Raw genomic sequence first — 25,087 nt, forward strand, 5'->3', positions numbered from 1 at the left:
TGCTGTTTGCCATCCCCCCCCCCACCGACCATCCATAACTCCCACTGACTGCAGAAGCTTCTGGCCTTGCGGGTGAAGGCTATTCGGAATGGGGAATTGGCAATCGTGGTTATGTGCCCACTTCAAACATCTCAAGTGGGTCCCTGTGGGTGGGCAAGCCCAGGTGGGGCTCATTGCCTAGCATGCCAATCACACACTGATGCATGAACACCGTGCTTGAACACTGCAGGAGGCAGCACCACAGCCACAGGGGCCCACCTTCAATCACCCAGGGGATGGGCCCCAGCCGGGTGTTGTGTGGGCAGGGAGTGTCAGGTGGGGTGCGTGGGGGGATTTGGGGCATAAGATTTGTGGTCGGCCGCATTGCGGAACAAAGAGCCAGAGGCATCAAACTGGTTGTGGTAAGGGTATTTTAATGTTCCTCGTACAAGTGTACACCACAACCCCGTTATCTCGATGGTACCGCTCACTATCCCAACTTTACCTCCCTTGTCCCCCAAACCCTCTCCCCCTCAATGCACACACTCCCCCTGCCCCCCACCCTAAATGCACACACTCCGTGCCCCCCCCCCCCAATGCACACACTCCTCCGTGCCCCCCCACCCCCAAGTGATCCTCAATCTGCTTGGCCTTGCCAGCTCTATCACTACATCTAGGTGTATCCCATGGATGCACATCAGAGGTGGAGGCTACCAGCTGCTTACCACACCTCATGGCCTTTGATGCCCCTGGCGGGCATCCTCTGGGACCGAGGGCCCTGGCGCACTTGTTGGTGGCACATGCACAGACGTGCCGCTTTGTTCCAGGTGCTGTCCTCGAGACACATCCTCATCAGAGGGGTGGAACCCGAGGCAGCTGGCGACCACCCAGCGGCTCCTCCTCCCGGTCGCCCATCAGACTCTGGGATTCACCTCTGGATGGTGCGGCAGCTGGTTCGAGCCCCGGCTGCCCCTGTGTCATCTGGCTCTGGCGGCTCCCCAATGCCTGCACCATGGGGTCGATCCCCTCGGTGATGCTCCTCAAGTGACTGGGCCATGTTCCGCAGAGCCTCAGCCATTCCTTTCTGAGAGCAAGATAAGTCCCACAGCACCTCGCCTGGTACTAGATCACGTCCCCCATCGAGTCGGACAGTCCGCCGAGACCCTCCGCCATGGCCATCAGTGACTGAGTGACACCTTGGACACCTTCACTCATGCTACCGACGTTGTGCAACAGGCTCTCCACCGTGATCGCTTCCTTCGCAGTGTTGGCCTCGGTGCCACGCATTGCCAGCACCTGTAGCCTCTGGGACTACTCCAATTGGCTATGTACCTGCTGGGGTGTCGCTGGCATCTCCCTCTGGATGATGTCCTGGCTACTCCCCAATGTCTCTATCAGCTCCATGTAAACCTAGAGGCTCAACATTTGGCTGGGACCCAGGGTGAGTCCTGGGATCTAGCAGACCTCCAACTACTGTCTCGCCTGGGGGTCCCTGCCTCCAGCTGATGTGCATCAGTGACTGTGTGGTGCTCACCAGATTGTGCCCCACCCTGCAGGGCAACCTCCCCTGCCCCTCAATTACTAAATGTCCACATCATCACCACGCCCCCCCCCCCCCCCCAACACCATGCAGGCAAGAGGGTGACCCCACCCCAATCCTCTAGGCATTGCTCCCCTTCCCAAGTGAGTATACCTTGCTTCAGGCCTCCCCCCTTCATGCCCCCCTGCAGTGCAACCCGGATTTACGGAAGGATTTAGATTTACTATATAATGGGCAAATAACTGGTAAAGACAATGGAACATTGCTAAATACGATCCCTGCCTGTCCATAGGGCTCACAGGTACACTCAACATAGCACATCCCCCTTAAAAAAAAATCACTGTCAGATTGCATTCTTCCACCACCCCAACCTCAAGGGAAGGTTTAGCATTACAAGTACAAGTACTGATAGGTTGCCTTTTCCATGGGAATGAATCAAGTACTTCCAAATGATGCATTCTTCATGTAATCAGGTTTCAATGGGGATGCCCTGCTCACTTTTCACCTGTTTTGAAATCTGCCCAAAAAGACGACCTTTCTGGAGTGCTAAGTTGCGAACGGCAACAACCACTTATTCAGCATGTAATCAAATGGGATGGTGTCTGCAGTGAAAAAGAATTTGCAACCCCAAGAGTTGAAATGTGAAATCAATTTTCCATGTCTTTCTGACCAGTTACGGATTTGAAGGACAGATTTAACATTGGATGGGCTGGCTGTTAAAAATCATCTGGCACCCTGCATCCTTCCATTTTAGCCTACATTTCGAAGCAATCAAGGAGACTTACCAGAAACAGGTGAGGGGTATTTTTTCCAAAGGCAGCACGGTAGCATGGTGGTTAGCATAAATGCTTCACAGCTCCAGGGTCCCAGGTTCGATTCCCGGCTGGGTCACTGTCTGTGCGGAGTCTGCACGTCCTCCCCGGGTGTGCGTGGGTTTCCTCCGGGTGCTCCGGTTTCCTCCCACAGTCCAAAGATCTGCGGGTTAGGTGGATTGGCCATGCTAAATTGCCCGTAGTGTCCTAAAAAGTAAGGTTAAGGGGGGGTTGTTGGGTTACGGATATAGGGTGGATACGTGGGTTTGAGTGGGGTGATCATTGCTCGGCACAACATCGAGGGCCGAAGGGCCTGTTCTGTGCTGTAATGTTCTATGTTCTATGTTCTAAATGTTGATCAGGGGCGTGATTTAATGGAAAAGTTCTAAGTGTCATATTGGGCAAGAGTCCCTGGATACTTCCTGACAGCTCACCTGACAAGATCGCATTGTCGCAAATGACCCCCCATGAGATTCACGCTGATGCTGGCTGTCCGCCAGCTGATTCATCAGACTCGGGCAGCTCCCTGCTAACAAAGGTCACCACGCAGTTATGTTTCATGCTTCGGGGATGCGGATCTAGCCAGGTTTCTGGACACGTTGGCGAGATGGGACACCATGTTCCCCCGAAGGGGTCGGAGGACCAGCTGCAGTGCCGCATGGGGTCAGTGGCAGCGGCCGTCAGTTCGGGCAGCATGACCAGGACAACGGCTGTACAGTGCAGGAAGACTACCAACGAGCTCCACCAGGCCGCAAGAGTACTTGCCCCCTGGTATCCGCTCCACCTGCCACCCCTCTGACCCATCCCTCCTCCAGCAAACAGGTCAGTGGTTGGCACCTTGAAACCTCCTCAAATCCGATCACCGTGCTTGTGCCCCAGCACAGTCTGGCACCCACCAACACAACCACTCACTCTCCAGGTGCAGTGCCCACACATGCGCCCTGCCATAGACCACCTCCGCTCCCCCCTCCTCCCCAAATGCACCAAGCAGCAAGAACAATGCCCGTTCTGTTCCACAGGAGATGTTCACCCATAATAGGCGTGAAAGGGCCCACACGGGTGGCAGAATTCCAAATATCAGAATCCTCGCCCCGTGAGGAACGGGCCCTAGAGATCACAGGGTTAGCTGAGGAGAGAGCAGTCACTGACAGCAAGGTTGGCCTGTGCCACAACGGTGAGCATCCACTGCCCCTTCACCTCAAGTTCATATCAGACAAAATGATCCTTCCCTCCCACTGACCACATGTCCCTTCTCCCACAGGATGCCGCACAAGTCCCAGCTCAAGCCCTGGAATGAACCGTTGCGTAACAGTTCAGGGCTGCGGTGATCTTCACGACCAGCTGAATCGGGCGTCCTCCTCCTCCGAGTGGTGCCAAGTCCGCGAGGACATGGCACAAGTGCCGCACCATCTCCTTGCTGGGATGGAGACTCCGGCGGCACATGCTCTCCGTCCTCTCCTCGTACGACCAATGACGCCCGTACACCTTGGGTGATCGCTGGCTTCCCCCTCTGGGACCCCCCTCATCCCGATGGGCCAGGTTTGAAGGGTATGCGGTGGCCCCCTGCACTGACGCTGCTGACTTCTCCAGCGCCTGGCCGCCTGGAATGCCAACAGTGTGGCGAAGGCTGCCGCTGCGGGGTCAACAACACCATCCATGTTGATATCTGTAAGGAATTGGAGGAGACCGACAAACAGTTAGGCCTTCCACCCCAGGACCCTCAAATCCCCCAAGACTCCCCCACCTTTACATGTCATGCCTTGTCTCAGAGTGCCATCCACCGAGCCAGTCATGCTGGAGAACGCAGCTCTGCACACCCACCCCCGGCCACAGCAGGAGCCCCTAGATCCCAGACTCCTGCCGGAAACATGACAGACCGTGGCCCTCCGCTGAGCCACACATTCCCACTCTGGTTGCAGGGGTAACACAGAGCTGAAGCCCAGCTCTAGGTGACTGCTTGTTGGTTTCTGCCTATGTGGTGCTGACGCCACCAGTGTGCAGGCAAAGTGTCCAGGCCTCGCAGTTTGATTGGAATTCTAAGCAATAACTCTCGTCTCAGACATGTGTACGCACGAGAATGCACTTGAGAATATTTTGTTTATTAAACGGTCAACAGTAACAAGGATTTGAAAATCATCACGTTCCCCATCTCTCACGAACGATCAATCAACAAGGAAATGTCACCATTCCATATCGATACCAGTATCAAAGCTATATTAGCTAATTTTCACAAAACGAAACACTATCACCCCTCGCAGATTCCGCAACAGAAATGGGAGGATAAACTGAAGAATGTGTTATCATGGGCAGAAATTTTTGCATAAATGATCTGTCCATCAACGTGTTACTTGTTCCGCGTATTAGTGCCATTCTCCGTCCAGGAACTGGCAAGGCCCACGCACACGGCCCAATCTCATTGGAACCAAATCCTGGCATCCACATATTCCACTGCCGTTCATGGTGCAGTGTGTTTCATGTTACCCACAGTAACATGCAGTACTCACCACACTATCAACAATAGCACCACCAATCTGCAAAAGCATTCCTTCAACACCATCATCAGGTGGCCCATTTGGATCAATGTCACAAGCAGCATTTTCTTGCTTCAAACCGGATTGCCTCCTGGATTCATACGTCCCCTAAGCCCAGTATTCCAGGACCCAAGTGCCTCAGAAAGAATTGTCCTTCTTTCTGGGTACAGCACCAGAAGCTCCAGGCATCTGAAGCCACCAGCACAAGCAAGCAGCAAACACAACCTGCAGCTGTGAAGTGTTCAATAACTAACAATGCCAATTCTTTATTCGCAATAGCCTTCAGCTGTGAAACTATCAAAGGGAGTTAAAGTGGCCGTCAGCATATAATCAAGACCAGGCAACAGCTGTAGTTGCCCCTGTTCTGGGTATACACAATATTAGAGGATGGCTTGCAGGCCCCGCAGATGCTGTGCCACTCCAGCCCCCTAGTCCAGGGGCGACTCCTGACCTGTATTACCCCAGACCACATCCAATCACCGCACCCCCCTCGCCCCCCAAACATTGGGGCAGCAGTTCCAGTGTCCTTGGGCTGTATGCCAGGCAATGAAAATGGTTACCCACCTCCTCAGCAGCCTTTGTGCCAGCTTCCCGTTTTTAAAAAGGAGTGCTAAACGACGCCTAAGTGATCTTGCGCTGGCGAACCAGTTAGTTCCCGGGAGGCATTTAGATTGGATTTGCATCTCGTGATGGAGAATGGACTGAATTGGTGTCTCACCACGTGTGTGCAGGTTCTGGAACCGGTCACAGGAAGCAGACCAGTTAGATCGCAAACCGATTCACGCCCTGTGCAGATTCTGATTTTGGCCACTCCCTCTACTTAACAGCTATGCCCGGATCAGCATCGGGCCCAACCCGGCTGTTCGCGCCCAGGTTTCGACTTTAACCGATGGCCCAAGTGGCAAAGTGATTATTGCTTCCCCCGCCCAAAGTGCTGTGAGGAAGGAGGGGAGTCGGAGGCAGATGAGGCCCAAAGGAGGCAAATTTATAAAACTCTGGGAAGAGCAAAGCTCCTCCAGGACCCCCACAGGGAAAGTTGCGATCTCCCTTTCCCTAGGCACTTGCTCTTCCACACTTTGAAGCCTTCTCTAAACTCGCAACTTACCTGAATGCTGGAGTCTGCCCCTTCAGAGCCCAAGTCAGTTATTAAAACTGTAATGACATGAAGAACTAGAAGCTTAAAAAGGATGAAAGGTTGGTTTGATTAACCCTACAACTAAACCGGTGTTCAAGTAGCAGAAGGTTCTGATTGAACCAGATTCTAATTAATTATAATTTTGACAAATTTCTGGTTAGACTTTACTGTCGGCGGAAATTAAAAGGCTCACCAGAAAGGTTATGACATTTGCCACAGCTATTATTTCCCACTCTATTTAAATACACAGATTTTTACTGCACATTTAATTCACTTTTACAAAGTGCTAGTAAAGTTGTCAGATATTACCATACTCTTACAAATAATTTCACAAATAAAAATGTCAGTGAAGAAATTGGTTATGTAATTGGCTCATGTTATTTAAGGGCATTCATTTTCATTGGCCCACTGTCCCGTTTACACAGACAACCAGGGCAGTTGGAAATTAGGAAAACAATCTCCTCTCGGTTGACTGCATGGAGCTCACCCAATTGTTTTAGCTTGCCTCAAAATGGGTGACCTATCATTCACCTGAAGCAAGGTGACCTTTTCTCCAGATCTAAATGAGGGTCCTACACCGGCGCATGGCTATTTTCATGTGCATGTGCACTTGGTACAAGTGGTTCATAAACGGAAATCCTTTCTGAAACAGACTTGTCAAGATTGTCTTCAAAGATGGTCACTGAGGGCACGAATGTGCTTTATTTCCTACCCTTTATCCCAATCGCTCTTTTACAGATTAACTATATTTGATACAGAAGGTTTCCCATTGCCCCTGCCAGTACAGCTCACAGCCTCTCACAGGCAACTCCCTCTTTGGTGCTTGTTATGCATAGCACCTGGCTTCTGTTTAATTTCCCCGAATAGCATTGCGATTGAATTTGCACCTCTGCACACTGGGGAATGAAACCCAAATCCCATAAGTATCTGAGCTGCATTGTGTTACCATGTACGTGTTAATTAGAACTACCGTTCTGGTCATGTCTTGCGCTCGTGGGCTTCTGGGTATCCTTCTTCAGCACCATGTCGGCGATCCTACATATTTAATTGAAGACTTGTCCCCCTCGGGGCCATATTCGGGGTATCGGAGATGCCAGATCTGCAGATTGAGGTGGGGGCTGATCTTCTAGCCATTGCCTCGCTGATTGCTCAAAGGCGGGTGCTGATGGTTGGAGGTCAGCTTCTCCACCCACTGCCTCGGTCTGGCTGGGGGTGGGGGGGGGGGGGGGGGGTGTCTTATGGTGTTCGAACATTAAGCATGCCATGAGGGGTACAATTGAAGGATTTTATCAAAGATGGCAGCTGGTAATTATATACTATAAAAAGCTGGTTACCGTTAGTTGTTAAGGAGGGAGCGGGGTGGGAGGAGAGTTTGTTATTACCCATTTGTATTTTTGTTATGTATAAAATTGAAAAAGCGGAATAATTTTTTTAAATTTTTTTAAAAGATGTAATTCCCTTATTTCGGGTAATCTTTCTTTAATATCAAATAAAAATGACTGAGTAGATCAAATCACTTGTTAAAATTTTCTTCAATTTTTATTACACATTTTGTTTTCATTATTTTAAGCAGCGTTGGACTGAGGCTCTATTTTATTTGTTTCCTGGGACATATTAAATACAGAAACTGCAGAGGGTAGAATATGAACCTGGAACTAGACGAAACAAATAACTTGATAGACTAAATAAACTAGTCCAAGATTAAATTCCAAATAAATACTAAATACTCATGAAATATGAAAGTACTATTATTTAGATCAAAGACATCAACAAAAACCCAGGAAATCATATTCAAAGGTACTGAATAAAAATAGATTGGGTAATTTACTTCTGAACAGTCTATTCCAACAAGCACCATGTACAATTGCAAATCTTCGTAATCTATAAAATACAATCAGATTAGAATTTGATGTAAAGATTACTGAACTCACTGTAACTGTCCAAGAAAGGCTTTAAAAGGCTTTGCAGTAAACTCCTTCCTGTAACAATCAATTCAAATGCCTCCAACCTTCAGGAATATCAGGTCAATGGCCTTATTTTGCACATAACAAATGGAAATCAAAATGGTGATAGAATATCACTTGCTTGTTTTCTGTAATCCTAATTAGTTATTTAATTTAACAGATGAAAATAGCAATTGAAGGACATGTGTAAACCTGGTCATTTTATAAACCTGGTCATTTTATAATTCCAGTCCATCAGTTGAAGGGCAGAACTCAGGAACAGACATACATCTGGCTTTGTAATAGATAAGCCTGGATATAAATATAGGAAAAAAAAACTAATTTAAAGATTATGGTATTGAGACACTCACTATCTGTGCTGTGAACAGTAGTACACGTCTTACAGCCTATGCATTCCCTGGCTATGCTTTAGCTCTTGCACTAGGAAAACCTGTCAATGACAACATCCATACTGTCAGAATGAAAATTATACCGCATTACTCTCTTCTGTCAGTACTCGGTGAGCAATTGAAATCTTCAAGTTACTCACCAGGTATAACTAAGTAATGACACCAATCTTTATATTGCCCCAACCACGAGCAAAACATTCTCAGCTGGCAACTGCCTGAATACTGTAGAATTAACAGACAAGAAAAGCATTATTAACTACAAGTTTTTCCTTTCATTTCCCTTTTTGCTAAACTTTATTTACAAAGAAGAATATACCTGACAGTATGGATGCTGTCACTAACAGTTTTTCCGAGTGCAGGAGCTAAAGGATAGCCAGGGAATGCATAGGCCATAGGAGGCGTACTACTGTTGACAGCACAGATAGTGAGTGTCTCAATATCACAATCACATTACTTTAAAAAATATCTTTCTACTGAACAGAAGTGAGCTGGAAGGATGGAAACTTTCGGCATCAATATCGCAAGCCAGCAAGATTCAACTAACATATGGAGCAGAGTGGAAGGATGAATGTCATCGGGGAGACAAAGGAATTGAAAAAAGGTGGCTGAAGAAGGGAAAGGAAGAGAATAAAGAGGAAAGCACATCAGGCTTAAAAAGAGTTTACACACGTGGAATTCCTCATCAGGCAACGTGATTATGCCTGTACCATGTGTAACATGGGTTGTCAATTGAGCCATTTCAGACAGTCATGATGTTACAGAATGAAAAGTAACTAAACACCTTTGGCACTTACATCAATGTCTTTAGATGGATGCTTGCCACATCATATCAAGTTGAGCACGAGTGAGTGGATGTAGAAGAAAGGTTAAGGGAAGAGTTAACCAGGGAGGCAGCTTGCAGCCTGGTGCAACGGAAGGGAACAGAGATGCAGACTTTCAGGACCTTGCATACAAAATTAAGATTAGCGTGGACAGGTAATTGCTTGAATGAATTGGGCTGTCTGCATGTTACACAGAATGGTGAAATTCACTCTCACCTTGCAATGGGTTCCCATTCAAGACATCACAACTCAGCAGTCTCACAGAGCTTTGCATTCATCTTGATGGCAAATGTAAACAATAATTGTTTCAGTAACATATGGCAGCAGTAGCAGCATCTTGGACATATGCTCACATTGGAGCCATACATTTTCTGGGTTCAGTCACCTATGCCTTGAATAGACCAGGAGAGCAATATGGACTTAAATCAATCATTATGAGTCATCCCAGTAGCAGGGGAAGCTCTGCAATGGGAATAGAAACGGATTCCATCTTGCATGATAACAATAGTGGGGCCTTAGCAGATTCCGACTTGCAGTCTGCAGCCAGGCCCCCTCTGTCCGAGGCACCATGAGCTATAGTCATCTAATTAGCCTTTGAATGAGCCACAGTAGCCTCTCTCCTCTCATGTTACAGGCACCGGTGTAGTCATTGAAGCATTTTAGCATAAAGAAAACATTTCATGATATGCACCAGGAGTTCACATTCGGTGAAACATAGTTTGTTTACCTTTTGTGTAAAATAAGTGAGCTTTCTGCAGCCAGTAAAAGAACAGTTTTATAAATTTCAATATATCTCAAGTAGTTGTGATCTTGCAATATTAGGTGACATGAACGTCAATTTTGTTATTGAGCAGATGCTGTTGATTTTTAAGGTTGAAAGACATGACTGTTGATGTGCGCACAGATTTTTGATCCGAAATTCTCTTCTAATAAGCTGCTGCTGAAAACTTCTGGCTGCAGGCAATGTTGAATCCCTCTCATTCCTTACCATGCTTTATTTCATCAGAGTCTTCACCTTCATGTCGAAGGCCATCTTCCAATACTGGCTTCATGCACTGTCCCAGTTGCAGTGCATAGTAATGGAGCATAATCAAAACACAATCATGTCAGACACTCTTTGTAGGCTGTATTGTAGTAAGCTGCCAGACCCAAGGAGGCATTTGGTAATTTGATCCTGTGGTCCAATGCTTGATCAGGGCTCTTGTCAAGCCATGGATCTGGTTGTAGAGGATTTCTGTAGCCAAGAGCAGACAGCTAAGCCAACATGCAGAGGATAGGGGCTATCTCCAAGCAGCTATCTGTTACCTTGCTTTGCAGGGACAACAGTTAGGGATAGACGGGTAGACGATTGATGCAGTAAATAAGTGTCCGAGCAGGTTCCAAGAAAGATTGCTGGTCACTCACAATTGAACTTTCATATATTGTAAGCCTTTGCAATTCATAAAGGCAGTCGCATTGTGCGAAGTAGCCCATAAGGCAACATCAACACAGTGGATTTTTCAGAATCCTGCAATTGTGTGATCTCCAGAGATCCATCCCACTGCTTCCAGGTGTCCATGGAGCAATTTGATATGTTTGCTCTAGCGCTGCTAATGGAAGTATTAGCCTCAGTGATGTTGCTGATATTAGAATTGGGGCTAGAACGTAGAGATAAGGAGTAGGAAATGAGCACAGATACAGATACACGAAGAGCAAAACACATTTTACGTCTGTAAGTAAGGCAGATTTGTTTTTATAACATGAACACCAAAAATAAATTTTACTTTTGTTTTGTATCCATTTTAAGGTGACAATTTATTTTCAATGATGGAGGAAGGCTGTTCAGTAATAAGGAGATATATGAACATTCAATAAAAGCAAAACCAAAGTGCTGGAAAAACTCAGCAGGTCCGACAGCATTTGTGGAGTGAGAAAATAGAGTTAGTTCCGAGACCCTAGCAAGAGCTTTCAATATTGGTTTTTATATTAACGAACTGCATATTTTCAGATACCTCGAACCTAAGTCCAAAATGAAGTTGTAGTTTGCAACTTATCTATAGCTCACACTGAGTGCAAGTCAAACGTTTTGATTTTTTTTTTTAATTCAGTAACTCAAGGGGAAGCAGGTTCCAAACAAGTCACATATGTGCACAAAACAAACTTAATTTGCAAGTTGCACATTGTCATTGCAGTGAATCAATTTTCTATGGAGATTTAAGCTATCGAGTGAAAGTGGAACAGTGTACATGTCTCTTCCACTTAAAAGTTCACATAAACTGGGTGATTTCAGTCCACCTCAATTAATCCACATCAATTAATATCATTGTGGGCGTGTGAGATTGATGATGCTTGTTACGCCTCAAGATCGACCGAGATCTCGGGAGGAGCCACGATCTGGATCCTCTCCTCAATGGGAGGGGTCCGGATTTGCATATTTAAGTATGTGATTAAGCACACTTAAATACGTTTGTGTCTGAGTTTCCCAAGGCGCAGGACCCAACGACCTCGCCTTGGTGACCCCATGCGGACGCTGTTTAGCACCGGTTTCCATAAATGTGGACCAGGCATACTGGCACTTGGGAGGGGGAGGGTGTCTCCCAGGCAATCGGGGGCCACCGGGTGGTCGGGCACTGGGCAGGGTGGTACCCTGACACTCCCAATACCACCCAGGCATCATGGAACTGCCAGCCTGACAATGCCACCCCACTGACAAATTGGTGGAATTATTTTAGGTGTTGAGTTAGTAAAAGCTGTTTTTTTAATAAATTTATGTAAATGTCTCATTGTTTTCTGATCAAAATATATTATAGGTCGAGAGAAGCAGAACACATTGCATCAATTACATCAGTATGCAAACTGCAAGCTGTTGGTTGTGTTAACTTCTCAGATGCAAAGCATGTTCATTTCTCGATTCAATTTTCGACTGGAAAAATGCAACGCACACACTAATAGTTGCCTGAAGTTATAAATCAAAGCCTGACTCAGGCTGTACACCAAGAAACTGAACTAAAAGGATGATGTCAACCATTCCCCTATGTATAATCATCAACAAATGTTGTTATCCTACCATTATAGTGACAGGTAAGTGGCTTTTTAGTTTATCATTGTGCAGGAGCCATAACAATAACCATAGGAACAGGAGTAGGCCATTCAGCCCCCCCGGGCCTGTCCCACCATTCAATGAGATCATGGCTGAACTGAGGCCTAACTCGATATACCTTCCTTTGGCCCATATCCCTTAATATGTTTGCTAAACAAAAATCGATCTCTCTCAGATTAAAAAAATATAACAACTGTTCTAGCTTCAACTGCTGTTTGAGAGAGAGTTTCAAACCTCTACCATCCTTTGCATGAGGAAGTGCTTCCTAACATCTTTCCAGAAAGGTCTGGCCCTAATTATTAGACTATGCCCCTTAGATTTAGAATCTCCAACCAGTGGAAATAGTTTATCTTTATCTCACCCTTCCTTTCCTGTTAATATCTTGACTACTTCGATCAGATCACCCCTTAACCATCTAATTTCTAGCAAAAACAGGCCTAATTGGTGTAATCTCTCCCCCTAACCTTAAGCCTTGGTGTCCACCTATCATTTTGTAAACTTGCGTTGCACTCCCTCCAAGGCCAATATATTCTTCCCGTTTATTGTACTCCAAATGGGGTCTAACCAGGGTTTTGCGTAGCTACAGCATAACTTCCATGTCTTTATACCCCAATCCTCTAGGTATAAAGGCTAGCATTCTGTTGGCCTTTTTGATGATTTTCTGCACTTGTTTGTGGCATTTTAAAGATCTATGCACCTGAACTCCCAAGTCTCTTTGGACATCCACTGTATCTAATCTCTTCCCATTTAGAAAGTACCCTGCCCTGTTCTTTTTTTGGTCCAAAACGGATAACCTCACACTTGCTTACATTGAATTTCATCTGCCACAATTTTGCCCATTCATCTGTCACCTTGACTGTCTACAATGGCGCCTAACTTTGTATCACCAGCAAATTTTAATAAATGAATTTCTTTGTCATCGTCCAAGTCGCTGATAATAATGTGAATAATTGAGATCCCAACACCGATTCTGGTGGCAAACCACTAGTCATTAGCCAATTAGAGTACTTACCCATTATCTGTGGGTGGCTGCCACTCAACTAATTTCCTAACTTTAGTGACCACAGAGTCCGAGGTGAGTGGATAGCAGAAACTAGTTTTATTGCTAAATTATGGAATGTACAATACTCTCCAATCCCAGCCGAGTCTGAAGTGTCTGTTCCAAAGGTTACAGATTATTAGAGAGAGTGTCCACATGGTTCCCGCACCCCTCAGCGGGGGAGCTCATACTCAACCAGGCGCACGAGGCTAATTCCTTTGACTCTGTAGGCCTCATGCAGGTTATAACATTTCGACCTCCCCAAAGAATCTTCCGATGACGGTGGAGTAGGAGGATGTCTGCGCCTTTTCGCTCGTGGCTGTGCCTCTGGTGTCTCCTGGGCCGGACCAAGCGGTGTATACCTGGACGGCGAACGTGGTTTCTGCACCAAATGCCGCGGTGGAGGTATTGAAGGCTGCTGAACAGCTTGTTTCCTGGAGATGCATGACACCCGAGTCTCCATGTCAGAATCTGTATCAACAACCCCTCGCATCTCTGTATCCTGTCCCACTTTGGGCAATGCTCTTGAATCTCGAAGAGTTGGAGTAGGTTGGTCAGAAATTGGCTGCTCCTGAAGAGCTCTGCACACTACTGGTCTCCGGTTTCTGATACGATTGATGTTTTTTTCATGACGTGACTTTGAGCTTGAACTTGGTACGATAAAAGGCTTGGCGAACAACCTTTCCGGAGATCCACTGGGCGCCGTCTGCGAAGTTCCGAACATAGACTGCACCAATCGATACAAACAACCTGGTCTGCTCGTGTCCATCTGGGTGGCACCCTTGCTGCTCTTGGCTATAGCATACTATCCCGCTAATATCTGGTAACATAAGACTGAGACGGGTCCATAGTCGCCAGCCTTTCAGTAATTCCGCTGGGGCTATACCATTTGCAGCACGGTGTGGTTTGGTAACAGAACAGGAATCTAACCAGCCGTGTGTCCATCAATCCGGAAGTTTGCTTTTGCAGCCCATTTAAATGTTTGCGCCGTCCTTTCAGCTAGCCCATTCGAAGTCGGGTGATACGGGGCCATAAGGATAGGGTGCACCTCATTTGCCTTCATAAATCCCGTGAATTCCTCACTGGTAAAGGGTGTCCCATCGTCGATGACTAACATCTCTGGGATACAGTGCGTGCGGAGTGAGAGCCCTAATTTTTCAATGACTGCCCTCTAGGTAGTCAACACCATCTTATGGACTTCAAGCCATTTCGAGTGGACTATATAATCATCTATAATCAAGAACCTAGGTCCTAGAATGAATCAGCATGGAGCCGCACCCAAAGCCACCCTGGCCACTCCCAAGTGGTGCTGCAGGCAGAACCTTCTGGCTCTTGACAAACCCTGCAATGTTGGGCCACCCTTTCTATCTCTGCAGCCAGACCTGACCACCAAACATAGCTGCAAGCGAGCGAGACCCATGGGTGCTCATTTTGCAAGTCCCGCAAGATGCACTCCTTGCCATTGCTTGGAATGATGACGTGCATTCCCAACAGCAGGATACGGTCTTCATCACTGACCTTGGATATTTTGGTTAAAAGAACCCGCAGTTCCACGGGGCGGCATTGCGGCGCAGTGGTTAGCACGGATGCCTCACGTGTGGAGTTTGCATATTTTCCCCATGTCTGCGTGGGTCTCACCCCCACAACCCAAAGATTTTCAGGGTACGTGGATTGGCCCCTAATTGGAAAACAAATAATTGGGTATTATAAATTTATATTTTTCTTAATTCCCGTAGTCCTTAGGATGATCTTCAATGTTGGCCCCCATACAGGATTATGTGGCGGACTTGGACAGTATAGGATCTGTCTGCATTCATTACCCAATCTGGGTCGCAGCAACTGGCGACGTGTCCATAAAGTTTAAAGTGGATACCACTCGGACCGAGCAGGAGACTGTGTGGTATGCATCAGTAATAGCAGTCTGCTTAACGCTTTGGGTACCTGATCGATGCTCAAACAAGCATTCGTATGCCGCCAGTAGAAGTACATATCTGACGAGGTCATAGATCATAAATCATAGAATTTACTGTACAGAAGGAGGCCATTTGGCCATCGCGTCTGCACCGGCTTTTTTGGAAAGAACACCCTACCCAAGGTCAACACCTCCACCCTATCCCCATAAACCCCACCCAACACTAAGGCCAATTTTGGACACGGAGCGCAATTTATCATGGCCAATCCACCTAACCTGCACATCTTTGGACTGTGGGAGGAAACCGGAGCACCCGGAGGAAACCCACGCACACACGGGGAGGATGTGAAGACTCCGCACAGACAGTGACCCAAGCCGGAATCGAACCTGGGACCCTGGAGCTGTGAAGCAATTGTGCTAACCACTGTGCTACCGTGCTGTGATGGGTGGGATTGTTTTGTCCTCCTTAAAACGTCCCAATAATGGCTTGTGGTCTGTGAGGATCATGAGACTATGGCCAACATCTTATTGCGTTACCCCATTTTCTTGTGTGACGACTTACCCCTCTTTCTCGATCTGCGCATAATTGTGCTCTGCCATGGTTAACGTCCTGGAGGGAAACGCGATCAGCCGCTCACCATCATCATCCTTGCGATGGTGCCGTACAGCGAGACACCAAGGGCTGGATTCTCCGATTGTGAGGCTATGTCCTCATGCCGGCCCGGGAACAGTGACGTTTTACGCCTGAACATTCAGTGCAAAATGGCCACCGATCCTCCGTTTAGCTGGGGGCTAGCATGCCAGCAGCGCAGAGAACCCAGCTCTCACTGCCGTTAGGGCCCGGAAAATTGCCAGGTCCGTGGCCACACATGCGCACGGCGGCGGCCTGCAGCAGCTGCGCCATGCTTCATGGTGGATGCAGCCCGCAGACCAGGCCCATGAACCACCTTTGGCCAGCTAGCGCGCCCCCAGACCACACCCCAATAGTGCCCCCAGCCCCTGATAAAATCCCCCATGCCTGCGGATCGGCCCTCCCCCGACTGCAGCGACGCTGGACTGTGTCCGCAACCACCACACCAAGTTCCCAACAGATGAGACCATGAGAAACCCACGCCGTCGGGAACTCGGCTGGTCGGGGGCGGAGCATCGGGGGCAGGCCTCAGGCACACGTCCTGAGGCTCTCGATATGCCGCTTTGGAGGGGCGGACCATCACGAAAGCTGTACCGCCCCCGATTTGGTTAAGAATTTTGATTCTCCGGCCGATCGCCGAACACGATTTTGGCATCGGCGACCGGAGAATCCAGCTCCACGTGACTATGAGAAGTTTGGCAGGGTTGCAATGCGTGAGCAAGACTGATGAGGTCAACTGCTTCTTGACTTTAGCAAATGCTTCTTCCTGTTGACATCTCTCACGCCTACTCCTGATTTTCTTTTAAGCAAGAGGTGTAGGAGGGCCAACACAGTTGCGAGACCAGGGATGAAAAGAGCAGACTCTAAGAAGTAACTCCAAAAAGGAATGCAGTATGGTCGTGTTCTCAAAGTGTAGATGCTTGTGGGATAGCCTCACATCTTCGGTGACAGGGTGCAACCCATCCCTGTCCACACAGTAACCTAGGTGAATTACCTCCTTCATGTGGAACACATTCCTCCCTTCGTAGATGAACATCCATCTCTGAGAAGCAGCGGAAAACCTCATCCAAATTGCTCAGGTGTTGTTGTTCTGACGTCACAGACACCACGACGTTGTTGAGATAAAACACCAAAATTGGCAATCTTCGCAGTATATTCTCCTTGACCCTCTGGAGAATTGCACAAGCCAACAATACACCAAAGGGCAGCGTGGTGTATTCATAAAGGCCCCTATTGGTATTGATAGTGACTTATTTCCGTGATGCGGGATCCATTTCGAGTTTTAGATATGCACGGTTCATGTATAATTTCATAAATGAACGACCGCCAATAGGTATCTGTCCAGTCTGGAAGCCCTATTCATCCTCAGCTTTTAGTCGCTGCAGTCTCTATCTTGCCTAGTTTAAGCATGGGAACAATCGGCAAACCATACCCGCTGTATAATATTGAGGCCCTCTAGTCAGCTTAACTCCACATTAGCCTTTTCTATTAGTACACAAGGGATCAGGTGGGCACTGAAATATTTGGCTGCGCGTCCAAATTCACCCGAATTTTCGCTTCCTTGATTTTGCCTAATCCAGGCTGGAAAACCTTGGGATACTTCCCCAGCATCTCGTAGAGGCCTCCAGTTCCCATCCGGAAAGTTTGTTGCCAGTTCAGTTGGCGGTTCTGGAACCAATCGCAGCCTAACAGGCTGGACCGTGTCCCTTCACCACAATAAGCAGGAGACTTACCAACTGTTGTCTGTAAATCACTTGGGTTATCATTATCCCTGCAATTGCTAGTGGCTCACTCATGTAAATTGCCAACCTCGCCTCCGTGTCTTGCAAATTTAATTGTTGAATCCAAGACTGTATGCCACCGAATATCTGCCGCCTAATGGCGGAAACTGCAGCACCTGTATATTGGGTTCCATCTCTAAAGGGTGACATTGACTCGCACGGTGATCCTGATAGGGGCCACTCTGGGTGCCGCGATGCAATTTAGCTGCATAGATTCCTCATCCTGCTGGTCAATGGGAAAGTACAAGCCCTGGGCTGGCATCTATCTCTGTTGGGGCGGTGATTACTTTGGGATTTTCCCTCCGTGGTTCCTACATCCACATGGCCCACATCGCCTGGGCTGCCCTTCTACCGACTCTCGGGAGGTGTCACACCTGGCTGTCTCAGTCCTAGACCATCGGACCGGGCCCCTACAGTTATCAGCCCAGGGTGGGGTTTCCATCCGAGGAGCTGCTGCATGCCAGGAGGGGGCAGACCCAACAATGTTCACTTCCATACCCTGGAGTTCTTGCACCCCTTTACAGAGCTCTCCCTTGGTAGGGCGGCATGGCATCACAATGGTTAGCACTGGGACGCAGGTTTGGTAACACTGTGATCCAGGTTCGATTCCCGGCTTGTCTGTATGGAGTCTGTACATTCTCCTGGAGTCTGCCTGGGTTTCCTACAGGTGTTCTGGTTTCCTCCTACAAGTCCCGAAAGACGTGCTTGTTAGCCGAACTGGACATTCTGTATTCTCCTTCAGTGTACCCAAACAGGCGGGTAGTGTGGTAACTCGGGGATTTTCGCAGTAATTTCATTTGCAGTGTTAATGTCAGCCTACTTGTCACACTAATAAATATTATTATTATTATTATTATTATTAATAGTGAAATCTGCACGGCCTGTTCTAAGTCCAAAAATGGCTCAACCAACAATTTCCTTTGGGTTGTCATATTATTGATGCCACAGACCAGGTGGTCTTGTAACATCCCAGAGTGAAGTGCCATACTCACAAAACCCAGCTAGTTTTCTCAGGTTAGGAACTCAGTCACGGATCTCCTGGGGTCCTCTCCGCCAAAACATTATCTCGGCACAATAATTTGTACTCAACTCCATGGCCTTCCACCTTAGGCAAGTCTCATGTGGAACATTCTCAAATGCCTTCTGGAATCCACAAAAACAACATCCCCTGTCCACGACCTTAGTCACCTCTTCAAAACATTTAATGAGTTTTGTCAGGCATGACCTTCCCTTCATGAATCCATGTTGGCTTTCCCTCATCTGCCAAAGTTTTGAAGTGTTCAGTTACCCAATCCCCGATTGTAGACTCCAGAAATTTCCTCACCACAGATGTTAGGCTAACTGGCCCGTAATTCCGTGGTATCCTCCTTTCACCCTTCTTTAAAAAAAAAGTGTACAATTTTCCAATTCAGAGGGACTACTCTGGAACCAAAGATTAATTCTGTGTTTCACTTTTCCTAATAGAAATTAAGATACAGGCTCACATCAAATGCAGACATGTTAAGAGCTTGGTTGGTTTCCACTACATTATTTGGGTATTAGGTCAAAACAACCTCCACTTCCAATTAACAATTTCTGTTGCGTTTTCGTGCTCAGCAAGTAAATGATGTTAGTGTTGGCAAATGGAAATCTTTGCATTTCAGATGCCCAGAACATTTTCATCTTCATTGCTTGTGTGTGGCAATCTCGCTGAACAGATGGCCCACACATTATAGAACCTAGCCAATTTTCATTTAAGCAAAACTAATGTAATGATGACAGGATGGTTTCTATAATGAGCAGGTAATCTGTTATACTAGATTATCATTCAGAAAGTTGGGATGAAAATCCCCTCCCTTCTATGGTTGGGTCACTGTCAAAGAAATCCAAAACTTCATTCTTGTGCCATGTTTAAGAAATTAACTTTCTGCTCAACAAAAAAAAGATCACTGCCACAAGTCACATGACCACAGCATTTGTTCTGGGAGCTACGACCAGGAGTTACAAGCGCGAACTAATTCCTCATTTAGCCTGTGGAACCTCACAACTCATTGTACAGACTCTGTGAAATCAATTAAAGCAGAGAAGTGCAAACATATTACTTGCACAACCTGAACGATCACAAAAGAGAGAGATCAAAACTCGTTGGGCGGGATTCTTCGGTCTTCCGGCTGGGTGTTGCCCAACGACGGGAGGTGGCACGCTGTTCACTGGCGGCGGGTTTCTCTGCTCCCATTGCTGTAAATAGGAATTCCTGTTGAAGCTACCCCACCCTGCAAAGCTATTCCATACCGCCGGGAAACCCGTGGGCGGGGGAGAACCAGAGAATCCCGCCGCTAGTGAACAGGCGGAGAATTCTGGCCTCAATGCGAGAAGAGATGATAATAACAACCTTGTCTTTTTCCTAAGGAGGAACAATGGAATTCAGGCTGGAAACACAGGAACTGAAGTTAAGTTCCAATTAACCATTAATTGGTCATGGCACATGACCCACGCCTCTGGCCTTTTGCACAGCTATAACATTGAATCTTTGGGCCTCACATGCAGTCTGTTGTTGCACATCTAAACCAATGAACCCCCATGAAACAGAACTCCAGCCAGAACAACAGCTCGCTCCCCAAAGCTTCAAAGTCTCTGTCGGAAGATTTCTTACCATCACCTGCAGAAGAAACCCAGTATCTATGTACCTACTTCATCTTGCAGTATCAACACCAACTGTAAAGCAAACTCTACAACTCCTGTCTTCAGTGAGCTGAACACAAATTCCTACATGAAAGAATTCTTTACGGAACTCGGACTGTAAAAATCATAAAGAACTAATATTAATTTCTGTGGTTCTAGTAATGTTACTATCCATAGTTCTAAAATTCCTCTTTCTATTCTCTACTCCCTTACTGTGTGTATATGTGTGGCTGCGTGGGAAATTGCGAACACTCCTCTCGCAGGCATTGAATGTGGAAGGAACTAACCTTCTGCATTAATCATAACATGCCTTTGCTGCATGTTATTAGTAAATTGGATCTCACATACCTCGGGTTTGGGGAAAACACACCATTGCACGCATACTTTCTGCTTAGGGACATTGATGAGAGGAAACAAGTATAGTCTGCCTGTTTCAATCCTGTCCTTAACACTAGTGTCAGTATCAAGCACGCCCAGATCAGGTATAGCCAGATGGATCCGAATACAACTCTTTCTATTCTGTTTGGCAATAATCCTTAGTCGCAGCTCTAATCTCAGAAATACATCTGCCACTGCACCTTCCCACCCCCTTCTAAATTTTGAGAGATGAGTGAGAGGAGCAGCATGCATTGACTTTCCACTACAGGATTGTTTTCTTTTCATTTAGTTCTGTATAATGATGCAAGTCAAATTCGCTGTATGTAAAGTAGTAGTGGCTGCATAACAGCAAAATGCTCACTCGCACACTGCCCGCTGCTCTAGATTGCTCAATTCCAAAGAGGACTTCGACACAAATCTCTGGGTCCCAAAACCTTACATTTGGTAAGCCCTGCTTAAACTATCTGTGCTTTGGTACATTGGGATGAGAGTATGCACTTAATATTAGGCAATATTATTCATGTCAATGTCATCTTTAAAAAGATTTTCAAAACATTTTAGGTGATCCGTTAACACATCTGTCAGACTCCCAAAATAATAAGATAAATTTCTAATCACAGTGCTCAGTTAGTGCTCTGGGGCATGGTGGCAGTGAGGGCCATAAAATAAGACAGTGCACTAACCAAAGGCTAGAAAATGTCAGCCTGGAGCTGCTGTTCATTACTAGCCAGAGCCCACAGTTGGAAACCCTGTGCATGTGTGTGTGGTTTGTGGATGAGATCACAATCCTCCCCATTCCAAAGCAATAGCCTGCTGATGCTCTCTCTCTGGACTCACATACGAAGACTGACCACAAAGACCTTTGGTACAATGGAAAAATACAATACCCAGAATCAGCAATAGCCAGAATCAGCAACTTTATGTAAGAATTGGAGAAAATAACAAAAGACATCCTATTCAAACGTTTTGCAGCTATATATAAAATGTTCCTTTTAAAGTTCTGGAGGAAGTATCTATATTTCAACACAGGTCTTTATTGATTAAGAAACACATGTTTAATATTTATAGAATCTAAAAGTATTCTGTATGAATGTTACAGGATTACGTTAAAATTCCATTTTAAAATTGACTTTAGCACAACAGGCTAAAAACAGTTGAGTATTTAAACAGGGATGATATTAAAAAGAAATACAACATGTGGTAAAATGAAAACTTTCAATAAATTAGAGAAATGTTATCTCTAAAAAGTTTCATCTGTGGAATTAATCTGCCATAACAGTTGGGAGAGAAAAAAAACGAATTTAAAAGAAGGCTATATATATGTTATTTCACAACCAATGAGGTGACTTACTTCTTGCTCATTTTAGGTTTTTTTTGTTCATTGTTGTCCTGTACACATTCAAAACTAATCAAGAGTTATAGGAGCAACATTTTAAGGTTTTCTAAAACATATTGATCCATTTGTACTATACTTTACAACTGACTCTTGTCTGTCAGTTATTATCCTGGAGAACAGACGCTGGGTGCTGTTTTGGAATTATTGATTATCTATAAAAAAACGGCACAGTATCCTTTTCTCAAAAGTATACTGTGCTTTGAAGTTGCCCCCATATCGCTTTTCATGCCAGTAACTTCTAAGAGTTGAAACTTTGTTAAATTGTGCTTTAGATGTGCAGAATAACGGAACACAAATCTCAATGGTTTCCTTAATAGAAAACCAAAAATAGAATGTGCATGCCATCTGATTTCTTTCTTGACACCATGCCCACAAATAAATTGGTGTTTTTAAAAATCAAACTTTCAAACAACTCTTGAATGCATTTAACAAAGGCTGAAGTTCAGATAGACAAAGTGTCAAGCTTGTAGCATTCTTCTGTTTGCGAAATGTGGATTTAGTGAAGCAATTTTGGCTCTGGCCAATCCCGTAATACAGCCTACAATGGATCAGCCAGCCATTACACATCTCTTCCAATTTTCACAATGAAAGTTAAGAGATGTTTCATGGGCAGTTGATCCAATGTCACTATTTTTACACAATCACCCAAAGTCAGTATTATACCCATGATGTTTTTTTTTTTGCAGACCACTTAAACTAACGTTTGATTAAAATTTGCACCAAGCAAATAGCTCAAGTCATCAAACCAAAGTATAACTATGAAATCAAAATACTCTAATTCTCAAATTGCCTTTAATTTGCCACGTGAATTGTCGATATAATCATCATATTACTGTCACCTGTAATTAATAAATGGCTCGACATTTGGGAAGAGATTACAATGCTGTTCTGTTAATGTGGGAATTTAAGATTATTAACTGTTTAAATACAAATTTAGGAATCCAGGATGCTGGAAATAGAAATAATGCATTGGCAAACTGACTTTTTGTGAATTGCAGTTGATCTACTGTTAGGGTAATAACTTGGGGTGATCTCTACATTATGTCTGACCTGTTACCAGTCTACACTGGGAATTATTCTTGCTCCCACCTAGTCTCAGGAACAAACATTTGACAGAACTGTCATCGCTTGCCTAAAAGTACAGACTTGAAAAATGCAACATCAGATAGATGTGTAATAAGGACTGTGATGAATGGGAAAATTGGTCGTGATGGTGCCTATTTGAACAGCATGTCTGATCTCATTTAGTTTGGAGAATATTTGGTGGAAGGAGTAATATGGGGCGCTACATACACAAAAATAATATGGGGCGATTATTGCTGACACACAGCAGTTGAATTAGTCCTGCTGCAGATTAAACCCATTTTCACAACACAATTAGACAGTTGCTGAATGGCACCACCTTTTTTTGTGAAACATGCTATGACAGAACTTTCCCGATAGTCAGAGACGCTTACTGAACAGATAGTATTAAAGTCTTCGAGCCTGTTGCCTTCATTTATACAGTCATTGTACTGACAGAGTGTCCTGTGACGGATTTTGATGTAATCACTAGTGCGGAACATGGGAACATCGGAAGATCAATACTCGCAGTACATAACAAAATTGCTTTATTAGGTATACAAACTATTGGCAAAATATTAAAAAATGTTGCGATGAACGGTATTGTGAGCAAAGAGTGAATTTCAAGGTTATGAACTAATTAGATCTCTGATGATGGAAAGGTTTATAAAAAGAAACAAATTTGTGGTTTCAGTAAAAACAAGTATCTCAAAATGATTCACAACGAGATTTTTAATTGAAACGCTGATCAGTTGGTTTGTTTGCATACAGCACCCTCTCCGAACTCATCTTTAATATGTGACGCTCCTAATTTATTGTTAATTATTGTTTCAGATTTGCGATATATCTATGTTATACACGTGGCGACACATCACTGCAACAGCAGAACCTTCCCCAAAATTGTGTTTTTTTTGGCTTTCTTCACCAACTAAGTGCTTGCATTAAAATGTGCAGAACGCGGCAGGTCCCTTCCTGTTTTCCCATCTATCATCCCTTGCCCTTGAATCGGCGAGTGTCAGGCATCATATTTCTGCGTAATACTTAAATGTATTAAAACATGTTCTAGATGTAAAGCTACACTGCAGCTCATGTTAACCTTCTTTGTAAACTGGATGGTAATTCCACATTAGACTAAAGGTAAGCTCTTGTCATTGATAAAATGCACGCTCCTTAATTTAAACACCAATTATGTGCCTGCCTACTTACCTACTCCATCCCAAATGCACAACTGAAAACTCTGGTGTCTTATTGTACATCATTCTGTAACTATCACAGCCAAAAAAACCCAGATCACCTTGACAATCATTTTCCTTTTCATTTTGCATGCCATTTACTCGTTTCGTTCTGATTGTATTTTGATCAGTGAAAGCTAACGTTCATGCTGAGGTTACCTCGAATTTATTCTTTGTATTTTAATTACACAAACGCGCATTCGGCTCCGTTGTGACTGACCTGCATGTGCCCCTGGTACATCCTGAATGGGGGGGTTCTTCACTGCAGACGAGCTGCACGCTTGCTTTCTGTCTGGGAGCAGTCGGCGCTGATGTGCAGTTTCGGGCTTTCTCTTCAGAGGTGACTGGGAAAGTGACGGGAGCTGTCTGTCCCTCCTGCTGCTGCTGCTGGCGCTGGGATTGAACCCGCCCCTCTCGCGCACTCCCTCTTTCAGTCTCCGGTCCCGACCGCCTCCTCACGTGCCCGGTTCGGGAACCGTGCGTGCTCCGTCACAATGTCACGGGAAAGTATCAGGTCAGCAAGTCGAGACCTCGATAGGATTGCCTATTAATGGGGGAGAGAGCAAAGAAAAACATGTTCCAGGCAGCAGATGCACTGGAGATCTCTCTCTCCCACCACCTTCACTGTGCCCAACCTTAATCGTGCAGCGAGTTGTCACCTTTTCCCCGCCAAGTGACCCGGCCAGATTGCATCTTTTCGGTGGAGAATCCAAAAGTTGAGAGTTGCATACCAATACAAATAAAA

The 25,087-nt window shown here is 45.7% G+C and overlaps 1 protein-coding gene across 3 annotated transcripts in view; it reads right to left on the reverse strand.

Annotated features, from left to right (window-relative positions):
- pex5la (peroxisomal biogenesis factor 5-like a) overlaps window positions 1-24,871 on the reverse strand; it is a 235,196-nt gene extending 210,325 nt beyond the window's left edge. Inside the window, exon 1 of one of the 3 annotated variants that reach the window (XM_038816591.1) lies at window positions 24,563-24,871. In XM_038816591.1, the coding sequence (XP_038672519.1) occupies window positions 24,563-24,583 (21 nt within the window). In that variant the 5' untranslated portion in view covers window positions 24,584-24,871. The remainder of the gene's footprint in view (window positions 1-24,562) is intronic. The other 2 variants (XM_038816590.1, XM_038816592.1) reach the window with 2 other exon arrangements.
- Between the last annotated feature and the right edge of the window lie 216 nt (window positions 24,872-25,087).

Source organism: Scyliorhinus canicula, chromosome 13 (genome assembly GCF_902713615.1).
Source record: "Scyliorhinus canicula chromosome 13, sScyCan1.1, whole genome shotgun sequence".
Classification (NCBI taxonomy): domain Eukaryota; kingdom Metazoa; phylum Chordata; class Chondrichthyes; order Carcharhiniformes; family Scyliorhinidae; genus Scyliorhinus; species Scyliorhinus canicula.